The sequence below is a fragment of the Marmota monax genome, unplaced genomic scaffold (assembly GCF_021218885.2).
Source record: "Marmota monax isolate L192 unplaced genomic scaffold, Marmota_monax_Labrador192_F-V1.1 WCK01_AAM20220418_F8-fsc00127, whole genome shotgun sequence".
Classification (NCBI taxonomy): domain Eukaryota; kingdom Metazoa; phylum Chordata; class Mammalia; order Rodentia; family Sciuridae; genus Marmota; species Marmota monax.
In genome coordinates this window covers 668,415-692,711 of record NW_026692894.1, presented here as the reverse complement: position 1 = coordinate 692,711, position 24,297 = coordinate 668,415, and the positions used below count along the sequence as shown (strand labels likewise).

The following is a 24,297-nucleotide window of genomic DNA, read 5'->3' as shown; positions in this document are numbered from 1 at the left end:
TCTACTCGAATTTGGAATTTGGGTAGGAACACAAACATTCAGTTCATAGCCCCTCCCAGAAGTCTCCCTCTGGTGCCACCCTCCTCGCTCCCGCCCCACCTCCATTTCTACACAGCAGCTAGAGCCACCCAGTTAAAACCTAAGTCAGAATTACACCTATAATTCTAGATACTCAGAAGGCTGGCCAGGAGGATACTGAATTTAAGGCCAGACTGGGTGACTTACAAGACCTCGTCTCAAAATAGCAAAAAGATGGGTGCTGGGGTGGACACCTATAATCCCAGCAGCTGGGGAGGCTGAAGAAGGAGGATCTCAAGTTCAAGGCCAGTCTTAGTAACTTAGCAAGGTCCTAAGTAACTTAGCAACTTGTCTCAAAATAAAAAATAAAATGAAAAGGGCTGGGGATGTGGCCCAGTGGTTAAGCACCACCCTGGGATCAATCCCTGGTACAAAATAAAACAAAACAAAAAAACAATGTAAATCAGATCTTGTCTGCTCAGAACCCTCCAATAGCATCCTATTGCCCTTAAAATAAAGTCCACTTGCCACTCTGTCTCACAGGACCTGGAACCTGGATCCTCCTGTGCCCTCATCTCCAGCCCTCTGCCCCGCTCACCCCACACAGCTGCCCTGGTCTCCTTGGGCTCTTTCGCTTCCTTTGAACCCCTGGAGCACTTGTCCCCACCAGGGCCAAAGCACACCCTTTGCTTGGGACGTCCTTCCCTGGCTGTTCAGGCTGCCTTTGTCTTAGCATTCAAATCTCATCTGTTCCAGTGTCACCTCCCCCCAGAGGTCTTCCTTGATGTTCTGTCCCTCCCGCCCCATTGCCCCTTCTTCATTCCAAGTTCTCTCTTTCCTGATCGCGTCCGTTGGCTGTTTGCTATTCAATTGTCTCACGCTCAATAGGATGTAAGTTCATGAGGGCAGATCCCTTCCTGCCACTGCTGGGTCCCCAGCACAGTACCTGGCACCTTAGCAGGTGCTCAGTAAGTATTTGTGGAGTGAGGGGATGTGTGCACACCCCCTCCTGTCTGCACCCCAAACCTCCTCACAGTCCACAGCCTGACCTGGCTGTCACATAGAGCTCCTCCATTGCCCCCAAGGGTAGTGGCTCCCACATTCCCCGCCCACCCCAACCTACTCTTCACACCCCTCTCCCCATCTGCTCCTCTGCTCCCAGTAGTCCAGTCTTTTTTTTTTTTTGGGGGGGGGGGTACTGGGGATTGGTACCAGGGACACTTAACCACTGAGCCACATCCCCAGCCCTTTTTATATTTTATTTAAAGACAGGGTCTCACTGAGTTGCTTAGGGACTCGCTAAGTTGCTGAGGTTGGCTTTGAACTCACAATCCTCCTGCCTCAGCCTCCTGAGCTGTTGGGATTGCAGGCATGGCTGACACCTGGCAGTAATACAGTCTTTCCCCTTTAAACAAATAGCTAGGCCCACACTCCCCTTGCCTGCTCCAAATCTTCATCTTCATGGTCTACTTCCTTCTGGAAATGTCCCTACATCAGCTACTGCTGCTGTGACAACCATGACAAAGCTCAGCTCAGGTTGTGTCAAGTACCCCTGAGTGCTTTAGGTGAATTTTCTCATTTAACTCATGACAACACTATGAGATAAGATCATTGGTTCCCCTTGAGAGATGAAGAAACAGGTTCAGAGAGGTCGAGCCATCTGCCTGAGGTCCCTGAGGGATCATGCCTATCTTTCATGAGCTTTGTTTCTCCAGTTTGAAAGCTTTGGGGAGCAGGGGCCTTTTCAGGACACAGCCCACACAAGCCCAGATGTTGTTATCTGGGCCCCCGCTGTGTCCAAATGTTTACTTGTGAGATCAAGGCCACTGTACTTGAGTACACTGCCACCGTCCCCCCCACACACATCAATATGTTGATATGTTCCCTGGGTCCTTAATCCCAGGAACACCAGAGGGAACGGGAGGGACCCCAAGGGACCACACCTTCCCAGCCAAAGGGGTAAAGCAAAGGGAGAGGCAACCAGCTGAGGAAGCCCCCTGGTCAGTCAGCAGGTGTGGCCCTGGCCACGACCCTTGACCCACCCCCAAGCTGTCATTAAACTAATGATCTTTGGGTAATCAGTGAAATGACATCTCACAACTACCCGGCAATGGAATGAAGCTCCTGCTCCTGCTCCTGACCTCCTAGGCTTTCTCCACCGGCAGCTCTGCTGGAAATGTCCATCTGTAGGGAAAGTGGGCCCAGAGAGGAGTCTGGCTGGTGAGCAAGGCCAGAGGCCAGGAGGATACCACAGGGAGCAGGGAGGCTTTGGACCAACCACCCGTGTATAGAGCAAAGCTTCTAGAAGCCAAGACGGAGGGATCCAGATAGCATAGAAGAACCCTCCTGATCCACGTTCTCCCCAGCGCCTTCTCCCTGACACCCGCATCTCCCATCCCCGTTCTCCCACCACCTTCATGTCCACATACATAAGAGCTGGAGTCTCTAAACTCCAGGACAGACCTGGGCTGCCCGGAAGAAATGTCACCTGGAAAAATGGACTCTTCTGACTTTCACAAATCAAAGGACCCTAACATTAGAGGGCTTGGGAGCGAGGAAAGCTGCAGGTGTTTATGTGGAAAAGACCTGGTGGTTTCAGGCCAGGTTTAAGATCCCAAGAGCCAGGAAGGCCAATGAAGCAAACGCTAATTCAGGCTGCATTAGCAAAAATATTACACCTAAAGCAAAGGAGGTGCTGGGCTGAAGGCAGTTAAAGCCAGGTCTGGTACTGAAAAGAGGTGAACATCTGGGTGTGTTGGAAAGAACCAAGTCCAGGTGAGAATAACATCTGTCATTTTGGGGTGCTTAGTATGGGCCAGTCGCCATGGCTCCTGCTGGGTGGACAGTCTCTTACTTGACCCTCACAACTCTATGAGGGAGGGACAGTTATTATCCCTTTGTGACAGATGAGGAAACTGAAGGACAAGCAGGTCAAGCTGTTAGTGGATGCACATGGTCATGTGATTCCACCACATTTCAAGGCCAGCCTCTTGGTCGGGAGGCTAGACTTGGTCGAGTACAGATCCAGAAGCAAAATTAGTACCTGTTGGGAGGAGGCGTAGTTATTTCTTAAGACCAGAGTGTAGAGAGGGCTTCTGAGGTAGTGAGCTCAGAAGTCCTTAGAAGTGTGTGAGCAGACTGGATAAACATCTCCATGAACAGTTGAAGGCATCCTTAGATGGGTCCCGGTTTAGCAGCCTGCGAGCTCTAGGATTCTCTCCTGGGCTCTATGAAACTGTCCATATAGGCCCTGCCCACTTTTGCCCATCTTTCCCTCCACCTCAGTCCTCCATGATTTTTCTGGAAGCCCAGAGGTCCCTCATCATAACCCCTCCCCATCCTCTGAGTAGGACTCCCTTTTCAAAGACATCAGTCAGAGAACCTCAGAACTCAGGGTTTCAAGACATGACCTGACCTGGGAGAGCCTCCCATGAGGCTGAGGAGCCTCCTGGCAGGAGAGAAAGGAGGGCAGGCAAGGTCAAGTCTTCCCACACACCTGTCCCAGCCCCACCCATCCACAGAACAGGAACCATTCTCTGAGGATACACAGTGGCACAGGGGCTTCTAGGAGAGGCAGGGTCATCCTATAGTTAACTGGGCAAAGCCCTGGCTTGGAATTCAAAAAGATTCCTAAGTGAGAACACTGGAATGTGAACCTGCTGAGACACTTCTTCACTTCTTCAGGGGGAGCCTCTCACAGTCTCCGTAGCCCACCTGCGGGAAGCAAGTGCCTTTTGTGGGGCTGGGAGCAGGGTAGGGTGGGTGGACCCACAACTGGCATCCAGCGCCAGTGCAAGCTGCTAATTAACTTCATGGCCCCAGGCCAGTTGCTTCACCTCCTGGCTGTTTCCTCTCTGTAAGAGGTGATAACATCCTGCCCAGTAAGTCCTGACAGAGATGAATGGCCATGCAGCCCTGTGAAAAGCCGCCTGTGTTTACACCCAGGCTAAGTACTACTATTAATCACACAGGGGTGGGCTTGGGAGGGCCCCTCCTGGTCTGACCTGAAATGTCACTCCCAGACAGGATGCTGGATCCTGTTCTTTCCTGAGGGCAGCCCAGGGGGTAAGGGAGCACTCAGCAAACATGGACCAATGTTGGTGATGATCTTTGGACTGCGATGTCTGATTCCATCTGCACACCACGCCCTGATGTCTGCAGGCCTCAAACACGGGGGCATGGCGCCCACCCGCCCCTTCCTGCCAGGAAGGCTGTCCACTCACAGCCTGCCCTCCAGCTGAAAGGAAAATTCCTACAGTAGACCTCCAGGGTCAGAGGCAGTGACCAGGGGAAGGGAAAGGGAAGGTTGGGGTTACACTTTGCTGGAAGCCAATTCTGGGGACCTCTTAGATCCCCCAAGCCTCACAGATATGTTCAACAATGATGTCTTGGTTGAGGGGACCCTTGGGGGACAGAACAGGCTCTGGGGCTCAAGGATGAGGATAATGGTCCCTGAGTGTTCTGAATGGAAGAATAGGGAGCCTGAAAACTGGGGGTGGGGGGTCCCAAGAGTTGGGACTACTGGTTGTTTTTTCCTCAGCAACAGCTGGACCCTTAATATAATCAGATGTGTCTGTCCACTTTCTTTCTTTCTTTCTTTCTTTTTTTTGGTACTGGAGATTTAACTCAGGAGTGATTTACCACTGAGCTACATCCCCAACCCACTCTTTTTTTTCTTTTCTTTCTTTTATTTTGAGACAGGGCCTCACTAAGTTACTGAGGCTAGGGGCTAGGGTTGTGGCTCAGCGGTAGAGCACTCACCTTGCAAGGGCAGGGCCCTGGGTTCGATCCTCAGCACCATATAAAAATAAATAAACAAAATAGAGAGGTATTGTGTCCAACCACAACTAAAAAATAAATATTAAAAATTTTAAAAAAAAGTTACTGAGGCTGGTTTTGAATTTGCAATCCTCCTGTCTCAGCCTCCCAAGCCATTAGGATCCGGTGTGCACCACCAGCACCTAGTTGGCTGTCCACTTTCAAAGTGGTGTTGTGTTCTTCTTATTGGCTACCTCAAACCAGTTCCTTGTATTCCAAGTACAAAAACCGAGGTCCACTTGGGGTAACCAAATGCTTAAGACAGCAGAGAGAGTGGGCTAGTTAGGGCCATAACCTGGTCTTTTGACTGAAGCCAGCCCATGTCTACCCCGTGACAGTGTCGGTCCACAAGTAAGGGGGAGCCTACAAAGACCCATGACTTACAAACGTGCCTAGGGCCCCTAGACCTGGTCCTGCCTTGACTCTCCTGTTTGTGGCCATCATCCAGGCCACAGGAAGAACAGAGGTAAGTGTTCAAGAATATCAAAAGAGCAGAGTTGAGCTGCCTGGGGAAACTGTAGAGAGCGGCACTGTCCTATAGCACTGTGAAAAAGGCACAGCTAACAGCGGACATCCTCCCAGTTCAGGGAGGAAAGATTGGAAAGGGAGAAAGGTTCCCCGCTGGGCCCCACTTGAAGGGACTCTTCATAATCCTGTTGTGGGCAGTCCTCTTTGCCCATTTCACTAACAGCACACGACACCCAAGGTCAGGATGGTCTGGTCAGTCCAATCCCCATACAGGGGAGAACCACCGGGAAACGAGGCCCAGGCAGCGGTGTTCCGGACAGCAGGCTGGGCAGGAAATGGAGGGATGAGCCCCGCCCTGGCCCATCACCTCAGTGAGGAAGAGGACAGGTTTGTTCACTCCAAAGGACAATGACCAGACACAGAATTGTCCCTAATCTTGGTCAAGCCCACTCTCACTTTTCACTGGGTCTTTCCACAGAAACTGGAGTTCCTTTAGGTTAACTGCATGGAGGTGGGGGTTAGAAATGGCATCTTGGAGGAAGGGAGTCCTCAGTAAGAGGAAGCCAAAAGAGCAATCTGAGGGGAGAAAGGGGCTCCTGCCACAGGCCTGATCCAATCCCAGCCCAGGCAGGGGCTCCACTGGAGGCCCCTGATGTAAGGTGGAGGCCCTCTGTAGGTCATCCTAGGGGTGGCTCTCTGGGAAAGCCGCTTTGCAAGTCAGACACCTAGTTATACATCACACTTATTTTCCTTTTGCTGTTTCTGGGCTCTTATAGTAAAGGTCCTGTTTCAAGGTTGTGGACTGGGCTCAGCCATGCTGGGCATGGTTAAGGAGGTCCCAGGGCCCACCTTTGGGCCAAATGTGTTGAGAGTGAGAGAACAATCCCCTGAGGCCTGCCCAGAAGGGTCCCAGAGCAGGGGAATCTGTATACCCTCAACCCCTACTACATTTGCTCAGCCCACTGCCAGTCTCAGAGGGCACAAATCTTATCTCCTTAGGGCAGTCTTCCTCACAGGTCTCCTTTCTGCATCTAGAACCCCAGTCATCCTCTCACTTTAACAAAGCTTGCACTTCTGCCAACTCCAGGTTCTGGGCCAGGGCTTTCTAAAGAAAAAGAAATGATCATAGAATTGTTACAAAAACCACAACCACCCCAAACTTCCCAGAATGAAGCCCCTACCTGTTGGGCCTGCCCTATGCCCAGCCCAGCCCCTACCAGAAAAGAGTTATTACCCATTGAGCCAGAATTTAAAAATAATTATATTAATAATAAATATGTTAAATTACATTTAAAACAATAAATAGAAAAATAAACTGATAAATAAAATCAACAGGTACAAAATGTTTCAAAATTCCAACCAAAAAACACAGACAGCTGACAGACAAGACAAATGGATGGGAGGGGAGGCGTGAGACACCATCACAGGACCCTTCACAGTTCACGCTGCGGCCCAGTCACCCTCTCCTCTCTCCAGCCTGGGGACCAGAAAACTCAGTGGCTGACCTCTGTGGGGACTTCAGCCCACTCTGGGAAGCTTCTGGCTCCACCTCAGTGCCTTCTGCCAAGCAGCCCTGAGCCCAAGCTGGGTGGGTCACAGGACGGGAGAGAGACAGAGGCCAGACCACAGTGGGCATGGGTGGAGGATGGGGCCATCTACAGAGGAAGGTCAGTGCTATTGTGCCGGGTCTTCCTGGCAGTGCCATCGTCCCTGGGCAGAGCCCTCTGCAGGTTGGACATGGCCACAGTCTTCTTGAGGTCAATCACGGCATAGGAGTCTGAGCTGCGGGCAGGGTGGGTGATGGGCACCGGGGCCTGGGGAACTGAGGGGTTCTGAGACCCTTTGGAGCGGTCTCCGCCCCAGCCCTTGAGCTCCACCTGGATGTAGTTGAGCTGCCTTGGGGGTTCGGGGCCTGGCCGGCGGAAATCAAAGTTGAAGACCCTTGGGGAGCCACGGCGGCGGGTCAGTGGCACAGGGAAGCTGCTGTGGCTGCGGGTGGCAGCCCGGGTGCTGGTGGGCTTCTGCAGTGGGGTCTCGTCCTCCTCACCATCAGGGAAGCCGTTGGAGGAGGGTGTGAGCCCATCCCTTGAGTCCCCATCATCCCCAGCCTCCCCACCCAGTTGCTGGGCTTGGCTCTCCCACACAGGGGGCAGTGGGGGCAGGTTCTCATAGTGCAGCAGGGCAGCCCTGCGGTGGGCCAGGCCACTCCAGCCCGGCTCCTCTGGGCTCAGTCTCCAGCCACCACCTCTCCGCAGCCCCCCACTGACATTCTCGTAGGTGCATTTGGGCTGGGCCGGGCACTCAGAAGAACCCTCATTGTTATTGTTGTGGTGGGGAGGGTCATGCAGGCTGGGGCAGAGGCCCTGGCACTTCATCATGTGCCGCCGAGCAGGAGTGGGGCCCAACACAAACTTCACCTGGCCCGGCTGCAAGAACACCTGTGGGTCCCGCTGGTCAGGGCCCTGGGCCTGTGAGGAGAAGGGTGCCCGGCCCTCAGGCAGAGGCTGCAGGCAGTGCCGGCTCCTGCGGTGGTCATCTTCATTGGCAGGTGTGTTGACATACGTGTGGGACTGTGGGGAAAGAATCCAAGTGAGACAGGAGGGTCCAAGGGTCAGGAGGAAGGAAAGGATAGAACAGATGGGGGAAGACAAAAGAGGCACAGGGGAAAAAAGCTGGAGTCTCCTCTCTCCTCATCTTCCAAACCTTCCAGAGACACTCCCTCTCTTGTGGGGACAGGAAGGAACCCCATCAATTTTAGCCCCCTTCACATGATCCTTCCTGGGAGGAGGTGACCATATTTCCTATCTCCTGTCTCCACCCAGACCAACAGGGCCAGCTGCATGCTCACCTGCTCATCGGGGGCAATGAGGGCATGGGTGGACTCTTCCCCAAGCGAAGAGTGTCGCAGGCTGCTTGTTGATGGCCGCCGGGGAACAGAGAATCGTGGGCCCTCTCCAGGGCAGCCAGGAAAGCCATTGGAGAAGCTGGAAACAGTGTAGCCTAGAGCTGGGCCCAGGGGAGGCAAGCCCAGGTGAGGGTACTTAAACCACTTGACAGCCACTTGTAACTGCATATATGCTGTGTCCCAGGCGAGGAATCAGTCCACTACACTGGCAGCCCGCATGGCCTTTCACCTTCTCTCTGCTCCTCAAATCTTGCCCTGCCCCTCAGAGGTCAGTCTGAAGTCGATCCCCCACTTTCTCCATTATAGCCTTCCTGAACCACCTAAGCCACACCTGTTGTCCCTGCACTTCCCCTTAGCCTCACTGCTCTGCTGGCGGGCTCCAGGAAGCTCCTCCCAAACAGACTGTTTTCTATCCTTTCTTCCCCCCCCTTTCCATCCTCAGGTCAGCTCAGGGAGTACCAAGAGGCAAGCAGGTGTGTGGTCCAGACTCAGTGAGTGAAAGCAGAAGCCATGGGAACCCTCCAGGAGAGTCACAGCTAGAGATGCCTGCAGTAGCAGCCAGAAGGGTAGATGTGTGACCCAGCAGACAGAAGAAAGGAAGCAAAAAGCTCCAGACTGCCGTTTCCATGGAAACCCAAAGTCTTCCTGTCTATTCCTCAACCATTAGTCAATACAAGGCCCAGGACTCCACAGCCTCAGCTTGAGTCACCTGATTGGTCCAGCCCAGGACTTATCCATCCTCAAGTGTGGTTCTAATGATGGACAACTGTCCTGGAAAGCTGACTCGCCCAGCTGTCCCCCCACCTGTCAGCCTGACTCATGCCTCCCAGTCTCGTACTTCCCAGGCCTGTGCTTTGTGTGTGTACACTGGGGTCCCAGAATGGGGGTCTCCTCACCATTGGGCTGCTGGGGGGCCCGAGGGAGGTCGAGCTCAGCGGGGTGGCTGTTGCGGGTGACGATGACTGGCTCCTCCAGCACACTGATGCTGTTGCACTGCATCAACTCCTGGAGGAGGTTGAAGATTTCCTCAGCTCGAGAGCACTTGAAGGCAAATATCCCTGGAGAAGGAGAGGAAGAAACGATGGCTCCTTTGACTCCAGGGCTGAAGAGCTCCACAGGCACACCAAGTACAGGGAAAGTCCCTGAACTCCAGTCCCAGGGCTGCAGAGACCTGGAAATACCTCTCCTTGCCCTGATCATTCTTCCCAGGTGCATTCCAGAACCTCAGGGCTATTGGAGGGGCTGGGCCCAAAGTATCCTGTGCCCTATACTCACATTATCTGTGAAGGAAGAAAGGGAGGGAGGGAGGGAAGGAGAAAAGATGCAGAGCTGCAGAGTTAAAGGCAGGTCTGCCAACGCAGTTGTGCGGCTCCCAGATGCAGCCAGCTCACTGCCCTTCCAACTCCAACACACACTCTGTCCAGGGACTCAGGGAGTAGAGAGATCACCTTGGTGGTGGGCCAGCCTGGATTCTGCAACAGTGGGACCTGAGACTAGAGGCAGGCTACTTGGGGTTAGTGTGTGTGTGTATACATATCCTCAGCAAAGATAAATACAATTAGGCTAGGGTATGGACAATAATTACTATTATATTATGATATTACTATTAACACAAGGCACAGTATAGGACAATTGTGGTTTGCAGAAAAGAGAGAGAGAGGAAGAAAATAGGCTATTCTGGCAAGATTAATCAGGGTTGGAAAAGACTGGGAAAGCCTGGAGTTTTGGAAGAACCCTGTGTTGAGGGTTAGGGCAGACTCTCTAGGATGCCAAATGAAGAGCAAACCCCCTTAGGAATAGGAAACTTCTCCTGTCCCTTCCTCTGCTCATTCAGTGATGCCTGCCTCTGTCTATGAGCTCCAAGGGTGAGGTGCATGGAGAGGAAGACTCCTCCAGCAAATATGACTTTCACCATCCTGTTGGTCACCTCAGTGGAGAAATTTGATCATCCCTTTTCTGAAGTTATAATCCCAACCTGCATTTAACCTAATCCCATGTAGGACTCTTTGCAGCATTATATATGGATCCTATACATAAACCCAGAACATGCAACTCCTTCAAAGAGTCATGGCTGGCTCTAACCTTGACCTCATGGTCTATCACCTCCTGGTCTCTGGCTGCAGGGAGAGAGAGAAGAGAGAATACCTTACTCCACTGCTCACAGGTGAACCTCCTGAGGGTTAATATGTCCAGTAGAGACCCAAGTGTCCTAACTCCCCAGATATCATTCCCAAGCCACTTATGCCCACAGGAGCCAGTCTCCTAACTGACGTGTCTTTCATTACTTATAGGGCCCAGAATGTATGACCTGGAAGCTTAGAAAAAACTGTTTCTACTTAGAGGCAAGAAGGAACCTTATAACTGCAGTAATAAAGGGGAGAGTCATTTGCTTTTACTAGGAAGGCTCTGACCTAGGAGCACTGACTCTTTCCCACAGGCAGTGCAACAGATATTCTTACAAATACTGAACGAAATGGAAACTCAATGACCAAAGAGATAGAACAGTGGCCTGGAAGTTCACATAGTTCTGTAACAAAGTGCTGTGTACCTTTGGCTAAGACTCTTCTCCTTTTTTGACAACACCTGTCAAGTCTGATGGCTAAGTTGGATGTTAAAGACCACTCTCAAATTCTACAACAAACTTCCCAACAGTCTCTGGTGCTATATCTTCCATCCCCAGGTGCTCAAGCCCCTGTCCTGGGGAATGGGCAGGGATGGTACTCACCCTGGCCTGTCTGACATCTGCGGCCACTCTCAAAGGAGAAGAGGTTAGAGTCATAGCCATAGCGTCGCAGGCAGAGGTAGGGCCAGCGGACAGCTTCCCTCCGCTGCAGGTGCAGCACCAGCTCACTCTGTGTCAGCTCCATCACCCCTGAGCCCAATTCTACCCCCTCATCATCCACATTGGTCACCTGGAGGGGAGGGGACAGAAAGGTCAATGAGTGAGTCCAATAAGAGTGTGCAGGACCCTGAGCCACCAGGATGCAGTTTTTCAGGCAGGAGTTGGGAGACTTCAGGGTATTACCTAACTCCACCCAGACAATGTCTGAATGCCACAGTCACTGGGGATATACAAACAGAGCCGGGTACATGGCAATTATCTGGGCAACCCCCTCCTCTATGGGACTTAGTTATGTCATCTGAACAGAGAGAAGAGGGAAATAGTTGACCCCCAAGGTCAGTGGTTAGATGACCAGGGTTAAATAATCCCGGAGAGTCCACGGCTTGGTATCCAAAGGCCAGACATTTATAACGAAAGGGTTAAACTGTAAGTTCAAATTCTTAAGATGTCAGGAATATCAAGCCAAAGGCAGAAGAAATACATACTGCCTCTACTTCCCCAACTGTGTGACCTTGCTAAGGGCTCCCTCCTCTGGTAGGCAGAGAAACATGCTTCAACATGCCCCAAAATGTCCCAGTGTGGGGAGGAGGCGCCCCCTTCAGGAAGGGGTCAGGGGACCTTGGCCCAAGGGAGTTTGGCTTTAGCTTCAAAAGGCAAACAGCAAACTGATACAAGGCTTATCATGTGCTAAGCATTACTTAACCCATTAAGTCCCAAGTTTCCTATTCTGCAAATATTACCATGAAATTGACACAGGTGCATTAAAATAGATTGGAAATCATAATCTAGAGCTTATTAGATAATTTTTATCATTCACTTTATATATTAAATATCACTACTAATAATAGTATCATCAGTAATATTAATGAATATTATATCAATCACCTATTATTTTTCTCAAAATAATAGAACTCTAAAAACATAAATATTAATTTCAAAGTTATCAGAGTGGTACACCTTTGTTGCTCAAGTTTTTTTTTTCTTTTTGTACCAAGGATTGAATCCAGAGGCACATAACCACTGAGCCACATCTCCGGCTCTTTTACTTTTTATTTTGAGACAGGGTCTCACTAAGTTGCTTATGGCTTTGCTAAGTTGCTGAGGCTAGCCTTGAACTTGCAATCCTCCTGAGATTACAGGCATATGCCAAGATGCCTGTCTTAAACATAATCTTAATAGTATCAAGAAGAGCGAAAAATGACAATGGCCTGGGCCTTTTTTTAAATCAGGCCACCTTAGAGGTTGTAAATGGGAGAAGATTTAAGCCCATAACCTCAGGCTGCCATTTCACTTTCCATAGACAGGCTGAGGTGACTGCACAGGGCCTCAGCCCAAGAGGCCATTAGGAACTCAAGGGAGGAGATGGCTCTAGGTACCTTGAACTTGGTAGGGTGGTTGTCTGGGACGCTGTCTCTATTCAAGCAGCTACAGCAGCTCCCCATGGTGTCAGAGCAGCCAGCCCACCCTAGAGAAAAATATAAGAGATAAGCAGATCACCAGCAGCAACTCCAAAAAGCCCTGCTCTGGGGAACTTGGGCAGAATCACCTCACTGTGACCACCTGCTCTGTACAAGAGACTGTATGACATAAACCTCAAAAGAATTTACTCTCATTTCAGGGCTGGATAGACTTTGGATAAACATTAATTTGAGTTAGAATGTGTTAAGGGTTCATGCTAATGGTCGGGGGGCGGATGGAAAAAGCTTTTCAGAAGTACAACATTCAACCTGGACCTTAGGAAATATGCAGGATTTTGACCCATGGAAAGGTAGGGAAGAAAGATCTGGGCTGCAGAAAAAGTATTGATATGATCGGGGCCCAGAAGTGACCCTGTTTTGAGAGTTAGGGTGCCAACCCAAGGCCCTCTTTCAGATTCAGCAAAGACACTGTCACTTGGAAGTACTAGATACTTTGGCCTGTACCTTTCTCTTTTTTCCACCTCCTTTTTTACTTTACCCCTTCGACTTCATCCAAGTTCTTTCCTCCTTCACTACTATCCCAACATCCACCTGAAAATTTTCTTGTGGGTGTTTTCTTCAAATAAATTGTGACATTACAATCATAAAGACACATTTGAAAAACTTAAGGTTTTAAATAACACAATTTTTATAACCTTGATTGAATATTTCTCCATTTAAAAACATTCTGGGGCTATAGTTCAGTGGTAGTGTGTGCTTTGTCTGCACTAGGACCCAGGGTCCATCCCCAACACTGCAAAACAGAAACAAAATGCTGGCTTTGCTCCCCACTGACCAAAGGGGAGACCAGAGGCCTTACTATTTAGCTTTTCCCTCCAGGATTCTGGCACTTGGATAATATATCATAACAGTGAGGCCTATTCTAGGATGGAGAGGATACCACCAGGTTTGAGTGACCTAAGGAAATAAGAAACCCAGGGACCAATTCTAACTAGAAGTTTCAAGAGGTTGCAATTTGCTGCAAGAATGAGCTGACTGGATCAACTATCCTTCTAAAACTGCAGGATGTACCAAGACTTGAACAACCCAATGATCTGTACTCTCTATTCCTCCCAACTTGGGAAACTCCAGGAAACTGACTTCCATATGCAGCTCTTACCTCACCCAGGCCATTGGGGAGCTGACCATGGGAGGGGCATGGGGAAGGATTCCCACTTTATTCCCCCTGTCCTTGGTGGGGTATCATGGCAAACAGCCTGAAGAGAAGACACCTGGATCCCTCTGGGTCACACCTGGGGCTCACCTAGCATAGAAAACAGAGACCACAGAAAACAGAGATTAATGGAAAACTCCTATCCTCACCCCAACTGATAATGAAACTGAACTGTTATCATCCATTCCATCTGGACATCTGTTCTAGATCCCAATGGGACAGAAACACCTATAAAGAAAGATCATGGGACCACAAATTCTAAGCCCCATAGGCTCAGAGAGAGAGAGACTCCTCTGGCATCAATTTGAAGTCTGAGACACCCAAGATGTTCCAAGACCTCCAGGTTTATATTCCCCTGTCAGTGCTATTACAAGCAACACCCAAAACAAGGTCTTACTTTTGCAAAGAATTTTAACTCTACAAAGAACTTTCTTAAAAAGTACATTATAATGTACTAGAAATAGCACTGGCTTAAGATTCAGGAAACCAATATCATAGTCTGTTTTGTTGCTACCAAATATCTGGGAGACTATCAAGTCAATTCCCCACTACCCCATCCCCAACTCCTACTCGAGGCCTTAGTTTTTAGGGGAAACACTGGAAAACTGTGGCACTCATAGCTTCAATAACTTCTAGAGGTAAGTATGTAAGACCAACATCATTAAAATGGACAGTTTCCTCTTCCAGGACAAGCTTCTTCAATCGCACATTTTGAAGCTGGACTGAATTTCTGTTCCCCAAACTCTGAAAAGTCCAATTTTAACAAAAAATATTAACAAGCCAAATTTGAGAGCATCTGCACCCCAGGTAGAAAAGTCAACAAACTAAGACTCTGAAGACTCTCAAAATCCCCACCCTCCTGCTCTGGAAAAAGTATTTCCCAGGGACACAGTGCCCTGAATCTTTGCACAACTCCTAGGTAAAAGGACCCCCACCCTCTTAGTGTGGTTTATTGTCTGGGAGGAAGGAGGAAGGAGGAAGCAGGCCAAAGGAGATGTGCACAGCCTAAAGATAGATTCCTGGGAAAACATTGGAGCTTAAGCTATCAGAGGGAGTGAGGATTGTGTGTGAAACCAAGAACTACGGGGTGCAAGTGGGGGAAGGGTTGTACTTTTCCTGTCTCCATCTTTTCCATCAGATGATGTTTGGACATATCATTAGATAACCCATTGAGAGGAGATTCCATTGGGCGGGAAGGATGGGGGAGGGGGCTCCCATCTAGGATAGGTATGGAGTGGGGACTGGAGTTAGATGGGGTTATGGTGACTGAAATGCATGCATGCAAAGGAGGGACGTGGGCAAGAATTGGATTTGAGCATGGTGCAAAGAAAACAGAAGATATGAAGGCTCGATCTGAGAAATTTCAGGGAAGTGGAAGCATTTGGGGAACATTCAGAACGGTGGGTCTGTACGCGTTTCAGGGGATTCGTAAAGTGATCAAGGGGTTTTGAGGGCTACAGGAGATGCGAAGGTGTGACGGGGGAGGGGGAGAGGGTAGGGTCTGGGGAGTAAGCGGCAGATTTGGCAACAGGGTTGTCAAGGGGTTATTTCTAGGGACCCGCAAGGAATGGGAAGGTCGGGGCCGCGCACCGTGCCTGGATCCCCGCCCCCAGCCCTGGGGACTCCACCGCCCGCTTGTCCGGGGCTTCCTAGGGAGGGAGCGGAGACTGCGGCGCGGCGCGACGCGGCCTCAGTAGAGCCGCCTCGTCCCCGCCCCGCCGCGCCCCGACTCACATCGCCCCTCGGCCCGGGCGGCGCCGGGCCCCGCTCCCGGGTCCCGCTGCAGTAGCCGCCGCCCGCCCGGAGCTAAGGCCTCCCCGCCCCGCCCCGCGGCCGCGGGGTCGGAGGTCACCAGCAGCACCAACGAGACGCTGCGGGCGGGCGGACCCGAGCGGGGGCGACCGGCGCACAGCCTAGAAGGTCCCTTTGGAGGACTTTGCAGTCGGGAACAGGGAGCATGCGCAGACGCCAGAGGGCGCTCCCGGTCAGCGGCTGGGAACCCTGGCGGGAGCGGGGCGGGGCCTGAAGCGGAGACGGGGCTGAGGAGGCAAAAAAGATAGGGGAGAGTGTCCCAGGGAAAAAAAGGGAGAGAGCGGGACCCTAGAGGGCTGAGGAGAGGAAAAACGGCGGGAGGACCAACGGGGACAAGAAGACGGGAACAGGAGGGAAGCACACCGAGAGGGGTAGGGTTGGGGCCAGAGGGGAGGTCTGAGGGGACCTGGGACCTTCCGGGGGGCAGAGGCTGCAGACTCCGCTGTGCGCTTTCTTTCTCCGCGCGGCTAAGAACCTGGGCCGAGTCCCGGCGCAAAGCCCACGCTTGGCGAGGGCAGGGCAGCCTGCTCTGTCTCCACCCTGAGATCCCATGAATGCTCTTCTTAAGTCCCCCTCCCCGCGGCGCCCCTCTCCACCAGCCGGACCGGGCGGGCGGGCGAGGACCGCTAGGGAAGCGGCGGAGGAAGGGCCGCACCTACCCCGCGGGCAGAGGCGGGGGGCGGGGCCATGGGAGGGTCCGACGGCGGGTCGGTCCAGAACAGCGCGGACACCTGCGGGAAGCTGTGGTGAGGCCCCGGCGGAGTCCCGGTCCCCTTCCCTAGGCTACCAGCCGGACAAGGAACCAGAGCAGACTTGGAAACCACACCACCCCATATCCCCTCTCTGCGGGTGGGCCCGCAGAAAAACTTTGGGATCTATTAAGAGGGCACTTGGCGGCACCGGACACTCCCCGCCCCTTTCCCCCCAACTGTCCGGGGAAACCCCTTCCCTCCTGCTCGCCAATCCCTAGAGCCTGTCGGACTCTGCCCTTCTAGGCAGGCGTGGGTTGGGGATTTCTATACTCCCTGAGCATGGTTCCACCTGCAGGGAGGCGCGAGAGACGGTTCAACCCTGTCCCTCATCTGGGGAGAGGAGGGAGGGGAAATATGGCATGTTAGTAAGGTGGGGTCCAGTGCTAGGTGGAGGTAAGTTAGGCTGCTCTGGGTAGAGGTGGGGGAAGAGTGAGAGACAAAGATCTGAGCGTTGTTTCTAAATTCGGACAATTCCGTGCTAACTTCAGTTATTAGCTAACCTAGAAGAAAGTGCAAATCCCCTTCTGGGGTCCCATATGTCCCCCTTCTTGCTGTCTAGAGCAGGGTCAGTGCTGTTAGGGGAAGTTGCTACTCCTGGCTCCCAGTTTGAATAGTCCATCCTGGCTGTCTTCCACAGGAAACCTGCCTGACCTGAGGACAGAACAGGAAGGAAGCAGGTGGGTGTGGAACCAGAAAGAAGGGAAGGGTGGCACAGGACATTTGAAACAGGGCTGAGGAGGATTCAGGCCTGGAAAGCACTGATAACTGTTATGGTCCAAACCTGGGCCCAACTCCAAAGTCATGTCTTAAAAGAGGCCAGAGATTTAATATTTACCCCCCTATTCCCAGCTGCTGTTAGACTCCATCCAGCTCTGAGGCCACCTCCTCCTAAAGCTTTCTTTAGCTTTCTAGTGTGACCTTGGACATATTAAAGTTTGTTTCAGCTGCAAAATGGGACAAAAGAAACTTTTATAGGATTATTGTGGGGATGGACTATATTATGTAAAATCCTAAAATTGTCCCTGGCACAGAATAAACAAAAAAATTGGCTATGGTAATCCTCCCCACCACCAGCTCCACTGAACTCAGGGGCACTTTACCACTGAGCTACGTCCCTACCCCTTTTTTTATTTTGAGACAGGGTCTTACTAAGTTGCCAAGGTTGGCCTCGAACTTGTGGTTCTCCTGCTTTAGCCTTCTGAATAGCTGGGATCACAGCCTGTACCACTGCACACTGGCTGCTGTGGTAATGGTAATTTTTTTCCCCCAGTGTGTGTGATGTGCCCAGCGTTCCAGTCCCATTCGGTCTGGTCTCACCACTAGCCTATGAATTCTTTGAAGGCAGGGCCCATCTCTATTATACTTCAGTAGTTTCTTTTCACCATCAAGATACTGCAGTCACATCAGGACTTGCTAAGGAAGTCTAAAGAAATGTATTAAGATTATCCAATGAAATTGCTGCCATAGAGGCTGAGGATGTAGCTCAGTGGTAGAGCACTTGCCTAGCATGGGCAAGGCCCTGGATTCAATTTCCAGCACTGCAAAAGAAAAATAAAGAAAACAAGAAATAAATAGCTGCTATAAATAAAAGCACAACGTTTTCCTCTGTCCTACAGAGCTTATAGACTAGATGAGCTGAGAGGGACATGGGTTTATGGAGAAATGGGGAGCATTCGGTTGTTGTGGGGTGCCCATGGGCTCACCAAAAAAGCAAAATGCCCTCTCCTCCCACTGTGGGACTCCTTTTCCCTTCCACCCAATCTTGGGAGACTCCAGAATTTGAACTTCAGAAACTCAAGCTGAAAGGCCTCGCCTTGAGATCTGGCTCTGACACTTAACTAGCTGTTTGACCTTGGGTATACCATTCATGTTCACTGATCCTCTGCTTGGCCATATATAAAATGGGGACAACAATACCACCTAAGTCACCTGGTTGTTGGCAAGATTGAATGAGATAATGCCTGTAAGCACTCAGCACTGCCTAGCATACTATAAGGGCCCAATGAATGGAGGTGGCTTTTATTGTTTTGGGGTAGATCTTGCCACCAGTGTCAATGCTGAACTCTGGCTGGCTCCACCAAGAGGACAGTCCCATCTCCAGGGAGTTAGTTCCTTCGGCCAACTCAGATGACTCAGGCCACCTGCCAGAAGAGGACCCTGAGGATACCTCTGCTCAGGTAGTAAGAGTATTGCCCTTCCTGAGACCAACATGCTCTCTGTCCTTTGGACCTCCTCCCTTCCCATCAAGTGGGAGGCAGTTTCTCTTGTGGCTAACTTCTTGTGGCCCTTTTCCCTCTTCAGGAATTCCTTTCTCTACAGCCCCTCAGGATGTGGATAAACTCATTCCCATGAATATATACTACTTCTCCTAGGGCTTGGGTAGTCAAAGCCAACCTGAGGGCTTTGGCCTCAAGGAATAAAGCGGGTAGCTTCAAGTACAAGAAGGGAAGCTTTTGGGGGACTCCATAAAGACAGATTACAGATGCAGGAGTGACCTGTGTCCTTGTGCATTGAGGATCTGGAAGGAATATCCTAGTGTAAGGGGTTTGCTTAGAAGCTGCTCTAGGTTGGAGGAGATGGCATTGAGGAGGAAGAAAGGGGGAAAGGAAGAATAAGACCTAGCTCCACTCTCCTCTTTTGCTGTCTTCCCTCAGGGTCCTGCACTCCTGAGCTTGGGCATACCTCATCAGGACACCAATCATGTCCCCAACTGGCCTGGGCTTCAGACCCTCCTGCAGCAGCTCCCTCCACAGGACAGTGATGTGAGTTTTCTTTCTCCACCTCCCCTTCTGTTTGCCTCTCTCCTTTTTTCTCTCCCCCTTTACTTGCTGTGGGAAGTAAAGCTCTTCTACTATGGCGGGGGGTAGAGGGAATCATTCCCCTGCAGCCTGAGTTTCCCATCTACATAATGGGTGCAATAACATCTGCCATGTCTTCCACAATGCTTAGTTCAAAAGCAAATGAGAAAATGGACATGAACAATTTTTGAAACCAATAATGGAATGTACAAATGTAGAGAGCATGGTGGTTTAGTATTTATTGAGGTCCTACATGTGCCCAGCTTAAAGGCTTACAGTTCAATTGGGAGGCAAGACAGAAGCATATGAAATAGAGAAAACACAAGAACAGGAAATGATGCCGAGCTGTAGCTTTTTGGGAGCAAGGACCTAGATATGTGGTGACAGGGTATGGGGCTGTCAGGCCCCGAGTTATTACCTTTCTGGGAGAGAACAGGGTGAGACAGTGGTAGACTTTCTTAATCGTTTTCCCCTCTTTTCAGTGCATCTATGCTATTTCCTGAGGTTCTAGCTCTATCATACCCAGCAACTAAGCCTTCTAGAATTCTCTAGTTGAACCTTAGTCCTGCCTGCTGGGGCTGTCCCAGTCATAGTAGAGGCCTGTTTCTGTAGGAACGTTACTGCCTGGCCCTTGGGGAGGATGAACTGGCTGAGTTGCGGCTCTTCTGTGTCCAGCGGAAGCAGAAGGCCCTAGGACAAGGGGTGGCCCACCTGGTTAACTCCCCAGCTTGAAGGACACACCTGTGAGAAGGTATGGAGTTCCCCTTCCCCAATCCTTTTCCTTTCTCCACTCCTTGCCCTCTCACTTCTACAGAAGGGGCTAGCTTCTGGGACTCTGAGGAGACAGGGCTTAGGGATGGGCAATTTAGCACCTTAGGGACAAAGGGAAACCAAGTCTGGGAGTTCTTGGTGGAGACTGCAGAGGGGGTGGGCCTGCCAGGGCATAAAACAAGTTAGGTTGGGATTGCAATGGAAGCCAGAAGGAAAGCTGGAAGGTTGGTTCAGACTGTGACTGTGACCTGCCCAGTGTCCCCACCCGGCAGTGCAGGGAGCAGCTGAAGCCTGGAGAGTACAGCGTGTTTGCAGCCCCAGCAGGCGAGCCGTGCTGCTGGCACCGGCCTTGCTTCACTTGCCAGGCCTGTGGCCAGGCCCTGGTAAACCTCATCTACTTCTACCATGATGGGCATCTCTACTGTGGTCGTCATCATGCTGAGTTGCTGCGGCCACGATGCCCAGCTTGTGACCAGGTATAACACTGAGGGGAGGGAGAGGAGGGGGATACTGCCCAAAGCCCAAAATAACTGGATGTAAGGAGACAGATATTCTATGGGCTGTAGCCTGACCCAGTATTGCAGGGTGGGGTAGGGAGAACTAGGAACCAGCCAGACCATCCAACGGGGGTTTTCACTTGAGCTCTGGTCATGTGAAACCCACTGCCTTTATCTGTGCCCCCCCCCAATCACAAGCAGAGTCCCTCAAAATTTTTGGACTCAAGAGATTTCTCTGGAGCAGGGAATGAATATTTTGGATATTCATCTCAGCGTGTGTGATGCTCAATGCTATGCTTAATCATGCTAGAAAGACCCTTAATGTCAGCATAAGAGGCAAGGCCCAGCCCTGGGTTGGGAGTCCAGGAGCCCAGGGTTGAACTTCTGACTCTGCCACCTGCTAGCTGGGGATCCTGGCTAAGCCAATCAGTCCACACGCGTCTAAGAGTGACGAAGTACATCAAATGGAAATGTCTGTGGACGTGCTTTAGCGTTAACTAGGTATAAGGCGTGGTTATTGGATGAATTAATGGGTGAATGAATGAATGGACTATTTCCCTCTCCCTCTCCCTCTCCCAGTTGATCTTCTCCCGGCGCTGCACAGAGGCAGAGGGACGGCGCTGGCACGAGAATCACTTCTGCTGCCAGGGCTGCGCTGGGCCCCTCCGCGGGGGACATTATGCCCTGCCGGGGGGCAGCCCCTACTGCCCCAGTTGCTTTGAGAGCCGCTACTCAGATGCGGGCTTGAGCCTGGCGGGGACACTGGAAGGGCGGGCGTCCCTTGGTAAGGGAAGAGTAGGTGCAGATCAATGCGGGAGGGAGTGGTGGCTTGGGCTGGGTAGAGGAGGGGGTTCTCCCGGGCGGGACCCTCGCCCCAGTTCCACGCCGTCCCATTCCTCCAGCAGCGCCCCCGTCCTCCCACCGCAACCCCCAGACCCGAGCTTCGGGGCCCGCAGCTCTCACCGCGCGTCCCTGGCCGGAGCGCTCCAAGGGCCTCCCGAACCCACCCTGCGCCGCGGTCGGGGCTGCGGCGCCGGACTCGCTCCCGGGCGGGGGACGCGGCCGCCGGCTGGTGAACGGAGCAGGGAGAGGCGGGGGCCCCTGGGGAGGACTCACGGCGGCGGCTGCGCGCACGGCCCGGGGCGGGGCAGGAGGCTGCGCCCAACCTCGCTAGCTTCAGTGGGTCCCTGTGCCAGGCTTGTGCAGAGCACTTCGGGATCTGAGAAGAGCCTTTCTGACCCGGTCCGGAACAGGGGAGGGAAGTCCAGACCCAACTGAAAGAAAGGACCACGTCTCGTTAAACGCCGTGTTCACCTCCCGGGCAGAATTTCCCGCCGCAACCTCCAGCTCCAGCCTGGAAACCCAGAGTGGGCGGGAGCTAGAACGCCTGGAGACGCCCCGTGATCCCAAGGAGGACGCGTCCTGCCCATGTCCCACCTGCTCCTCTTCCTCTGATTCGGAACCCGAAGGCTTTTTCTTAGGCCAGCGTCTTCCGCGGCTCAGGAAGACCCTCGGAAGCTTCCAGGCAGAGGATAGCGACACCTCCAGGAAGCATTGCACCATTTGCTAGTGGCGCAGCCGAGATTGGGGTTTGAAGGGGCGGCATCCTTAACGCGGGAGAACAAGGCTCTCTTCCCTCTATAAATCCTAGGCTGAATTTAATCAGGGATCGCTGCCTGAGTGAGGCAGCGAGGTGACAAACTTGGAGTGCATCTCTTCAACACTACACTTTTCTGACTTTTCGTAGAGATTTTCTTGGGAAATCCCATTCCTCAAAGCTACGCCTTCCCTCCTAAACTAGCCCTCATCCCCAGCACCCTCATCCTGAGCCATTGAAATGATAATTTAGCACGTGTGGTGATGACTGACTGCGGAGCCGGAAGTCTGGTGGGACAAGACGGAGGGCACGGTAGAGTTGAGCCGTGTACTCCCCACCTCCCGGCGCTAGTGGAAGCGCAGCCGCAGAGTGGCCATCGGCGGTTAGAGGCAAGCTAGAGCGACAGCGCCCTCTACCTGTGGGCGGAAGCGCCAGGCCGGAAGTTGCGTGTGGCGGACGCCTGTACGGTTTGTCTTCCAAGTGCAGTGCCGTCATCGAAAGTATTAATGGCTTCCAGCGGCGTTACGGTGAGCGCTGCCGGGTCGGCAAATGAAGCCCCTGAAATTCCGGACAACGTAGGAGACTGGCTTCGGGGAGTCTACCGCTTTGCCACCGATAGGAATGATTTCCGGAGGTAACTGAGCCCGGAGAGCTTGGTCCCTCTAGCCCGTGTACACCTGAATTTCCCCCTCTCGGCGAGGCTGGCGTCCGGTTTTGTACGTTGCCAACGTAGTAGCGCTGAGTACCTCTGAATGTGCTTTGCTGAGGTTCTTAACCGGGAGGATTCCCATGTGGGAAAATCGGTATATCACGTGGCTAGTACGCCCTGACGAGGGGAACGGGGAGCAGGTGGCGTCCACACACTAACAGGCTTTTCAGCCCTGGTCGAGTGCCTAATTGGCCTTTGCAATTGATCTTGCTCTTTAGGAACAGAGGCGAATCCTAGGTTCTCATGTGGGTATTGGGCAACGATACCATGTAATAACCATTTATCAATGCATCAGGAAATGATTAGCTTTTTACATATATATATATATATATATATATATATATATATATATATACTGGGGATTGAACTCAGGGGCACTCGATCACTGAGTTACTTAGCACCTCGCCATTGCTGAGGTTGCTGAGGCTGGCTTTGAACTGGCGATCCTCCTTGTCTCTGCCCAGCCCCCACCGCTCTGCCTCACCAGCCGCTGGGATTACTGGAGTGCGCCACCGCGCCCTGCTTCTTATTATATTTTATTTTGTTAGCCGTATAGGTGACTCAATGACCACAGGGTTAATGAAATATATTCTCTATCCAGGAACTTGATCCTGAACTTGGGACTCTTTGCTGCGGGAGTTTGGCTGGCCAGGAACTTGAGTGACATTGACCTAATGGCACCTCAGCCAGGGGTTTAGCCAAGTAGGTGAGCACTTAACCACCCCTCTGCCTATCTTAGAAGTTCCAGAGGTTAGGAGAAGCAATAATTTACATCACCTCTTCATGAAATGTAGTAAAGAATCTTGATGTAAAATCCTTGGCTTTTCTAAATCTTTCTTAACTGGTTTTCTATTTCTAATGCCACCTGTTGTCCTATGATCCTACTGCAGATAAATGGAATTCCTGTGCTGCACCCAAACCTTCCAAAAACAGCGTACAATCTGTGACTGGTACAAGTTTGCCCTGATGGTAGCTGAAGTTGGATTCAGAGGGCACCTTCACCTTCCTCTTGCCTTGGTGAATTCCACTCTATGGTCAACATTCAGCCTCTGCCAAAGTGTTGCCTCTGTTCTGTAAAATTCTGTACATAGTTCCTAAGTTTCTGCAGGGGGTGATCTTTGCTCTTGTTGCAAGGAATAATGATGGTGTTATAACAAATATTTGAAATAAAGATCACACACAAAGATAGCCATTTTATTCTTTTAATAAGAAACTTCTGCTTACAAAAACAAGGTGTAAAAAGTCCAGATTTACAAAAATCATAAAAACATGATTTATATTTCACACTTGAAAAAGACAGGAACAAGCCCCAAACAGATTGCAATGGAGGTGGTTTGCCTCTTATTAAAAGAAGGGGAAAAAAAAAAAAACCTGTAACCACCCACTACACATAGATGCCAACATAACATGAAGCTTATTCTTGAGGAATTCTATTGTTGAACAGTATTGGGGAAGAAGCCATTTGGTGTTGCATAGCATTTTAGCGTACCAGGTGGGTTTTCCAGGCACCAGGGAGGCATCGTTGCTGGGATAGAATGAGGTTTGGTGGCATAAAGAGGGCAATGATGCATAGGTGGAGGAAGATATAAGTCAGCCTTGGCAGTGGGCACTAAAGTGAGACTGCTGAGGAAGCTGCTTCCTTTGCAAGTAAACAAATGTTTTAATTTGATCCTAATATT

The 24,297-nt window shown here is 51.4% G+C and overlaps 3 protein-coding genes across 7 annotated transcripts; 2 read left to right on the top strand and 1 right to left on the bottom strand.

Annotated features, from left to right (window-relative positions):
• Positions 1-6,547: 6,547 nt before the first annotated feature.
• Frs3 (fibroblast growth factor receptor substrate 3) lies at positions 6,548-15,523 on the bottom strand. Of its 4 annotated transcripts, none has more exons than XM_046450697.2 (7): positions 15,417-15,523; positions 13,629-13,772; positions 12,428-12,516; positions 10,935-11,121; positions 9,106-9,267; positions 8,153-8,310; positions 6,548-7,874 (listed from the first exon to the last, which is right to left on the bottom strand). In XM_046450697.2, exons 3-7 carry the CDS (start codon positions 12,491-12,493, stop codon positions 6,960-6,962), a joined length of 1,488 nt encoding a protein of 495 aa, XP_046306653.1. In that variant the 5' UTR covers positions 12,494-12,516; positions 13,629-13,772; positions 15,417-15,523; the 3' UTR covers positions 6,548-6,959. The 4 variants fall into 4 exon arrangements, with proteins under 4 accessions (XP_046306653.1, XP_046306656.1, XP_046306655.1 ...); XM_046450700.2 differs by lacking the exon at positions 15,417-15,523 and adding an exon at positions 15,273-15,388; XM_046450699.2 differs by lacking the exon at positions 15,417-15,523 and adding an exon at positions 14,340-15,244.
• A 171-nt stretch (positions 15,524-15,694) lies between these two features.
• Positions 15,695-21,888, top strand: Prickle4 (prickle planar cell polarity protein 4). The gene is given in 9 exon segments (XM_058581392.1): positions 15,695-15,865; positions 16,884-16,923; positions 18,283-18,423; positions 18,901-19,008; positions 19,657-19,758; positions 19,760-19,795; positions 20,088-20,291; positions 20,892-21,096; positions 21,566-21,888. Coding segments are annotated over 7 exon segments (1,095 nt in total). The 5' UTR covers positions 15,695-15,865; positions 16,884-16,923; positions 18,283-18,300; the 3' UTR covers positions 21,883-21,888.
• A 525-nt stretch (positions 21,889-22,413) lies between these two features.
• Positions 22,414-23,806, top strand: Tomm6 (translocase of outer mitochondrial membrane 6). 2 transcript variants are annotated; one of them, XM_046450711.2, is made up of 3 exons: positions 22,414-22,543; positions 23,220-23,320; positions 23,509-23,806. In XM_046450711.2, the coding sequence occupies exons 1-2, from the start codon at positions 22,416-22,418 to the stop codon at positions 23,314-23,316; spliced, it is 225 nt and encodes a 74-aa protein (XP_046306667.1). In that variant the 5' UTR covers positions 22,414-22,415; the 3' UTR covers positions 23,317-23,320; positions 23,509-23,806. The 2 variants fall into 2 exon arrangements, with proteins under 2 accessions (XP_046306667.1, XP_046306666.1); XM_046450710.2 differs by having other exon boundaries at positions 23,220-23,324.
• The last annotated feature ends 491 nt before the right edge of the window (positions 23,807-24,297 follow it).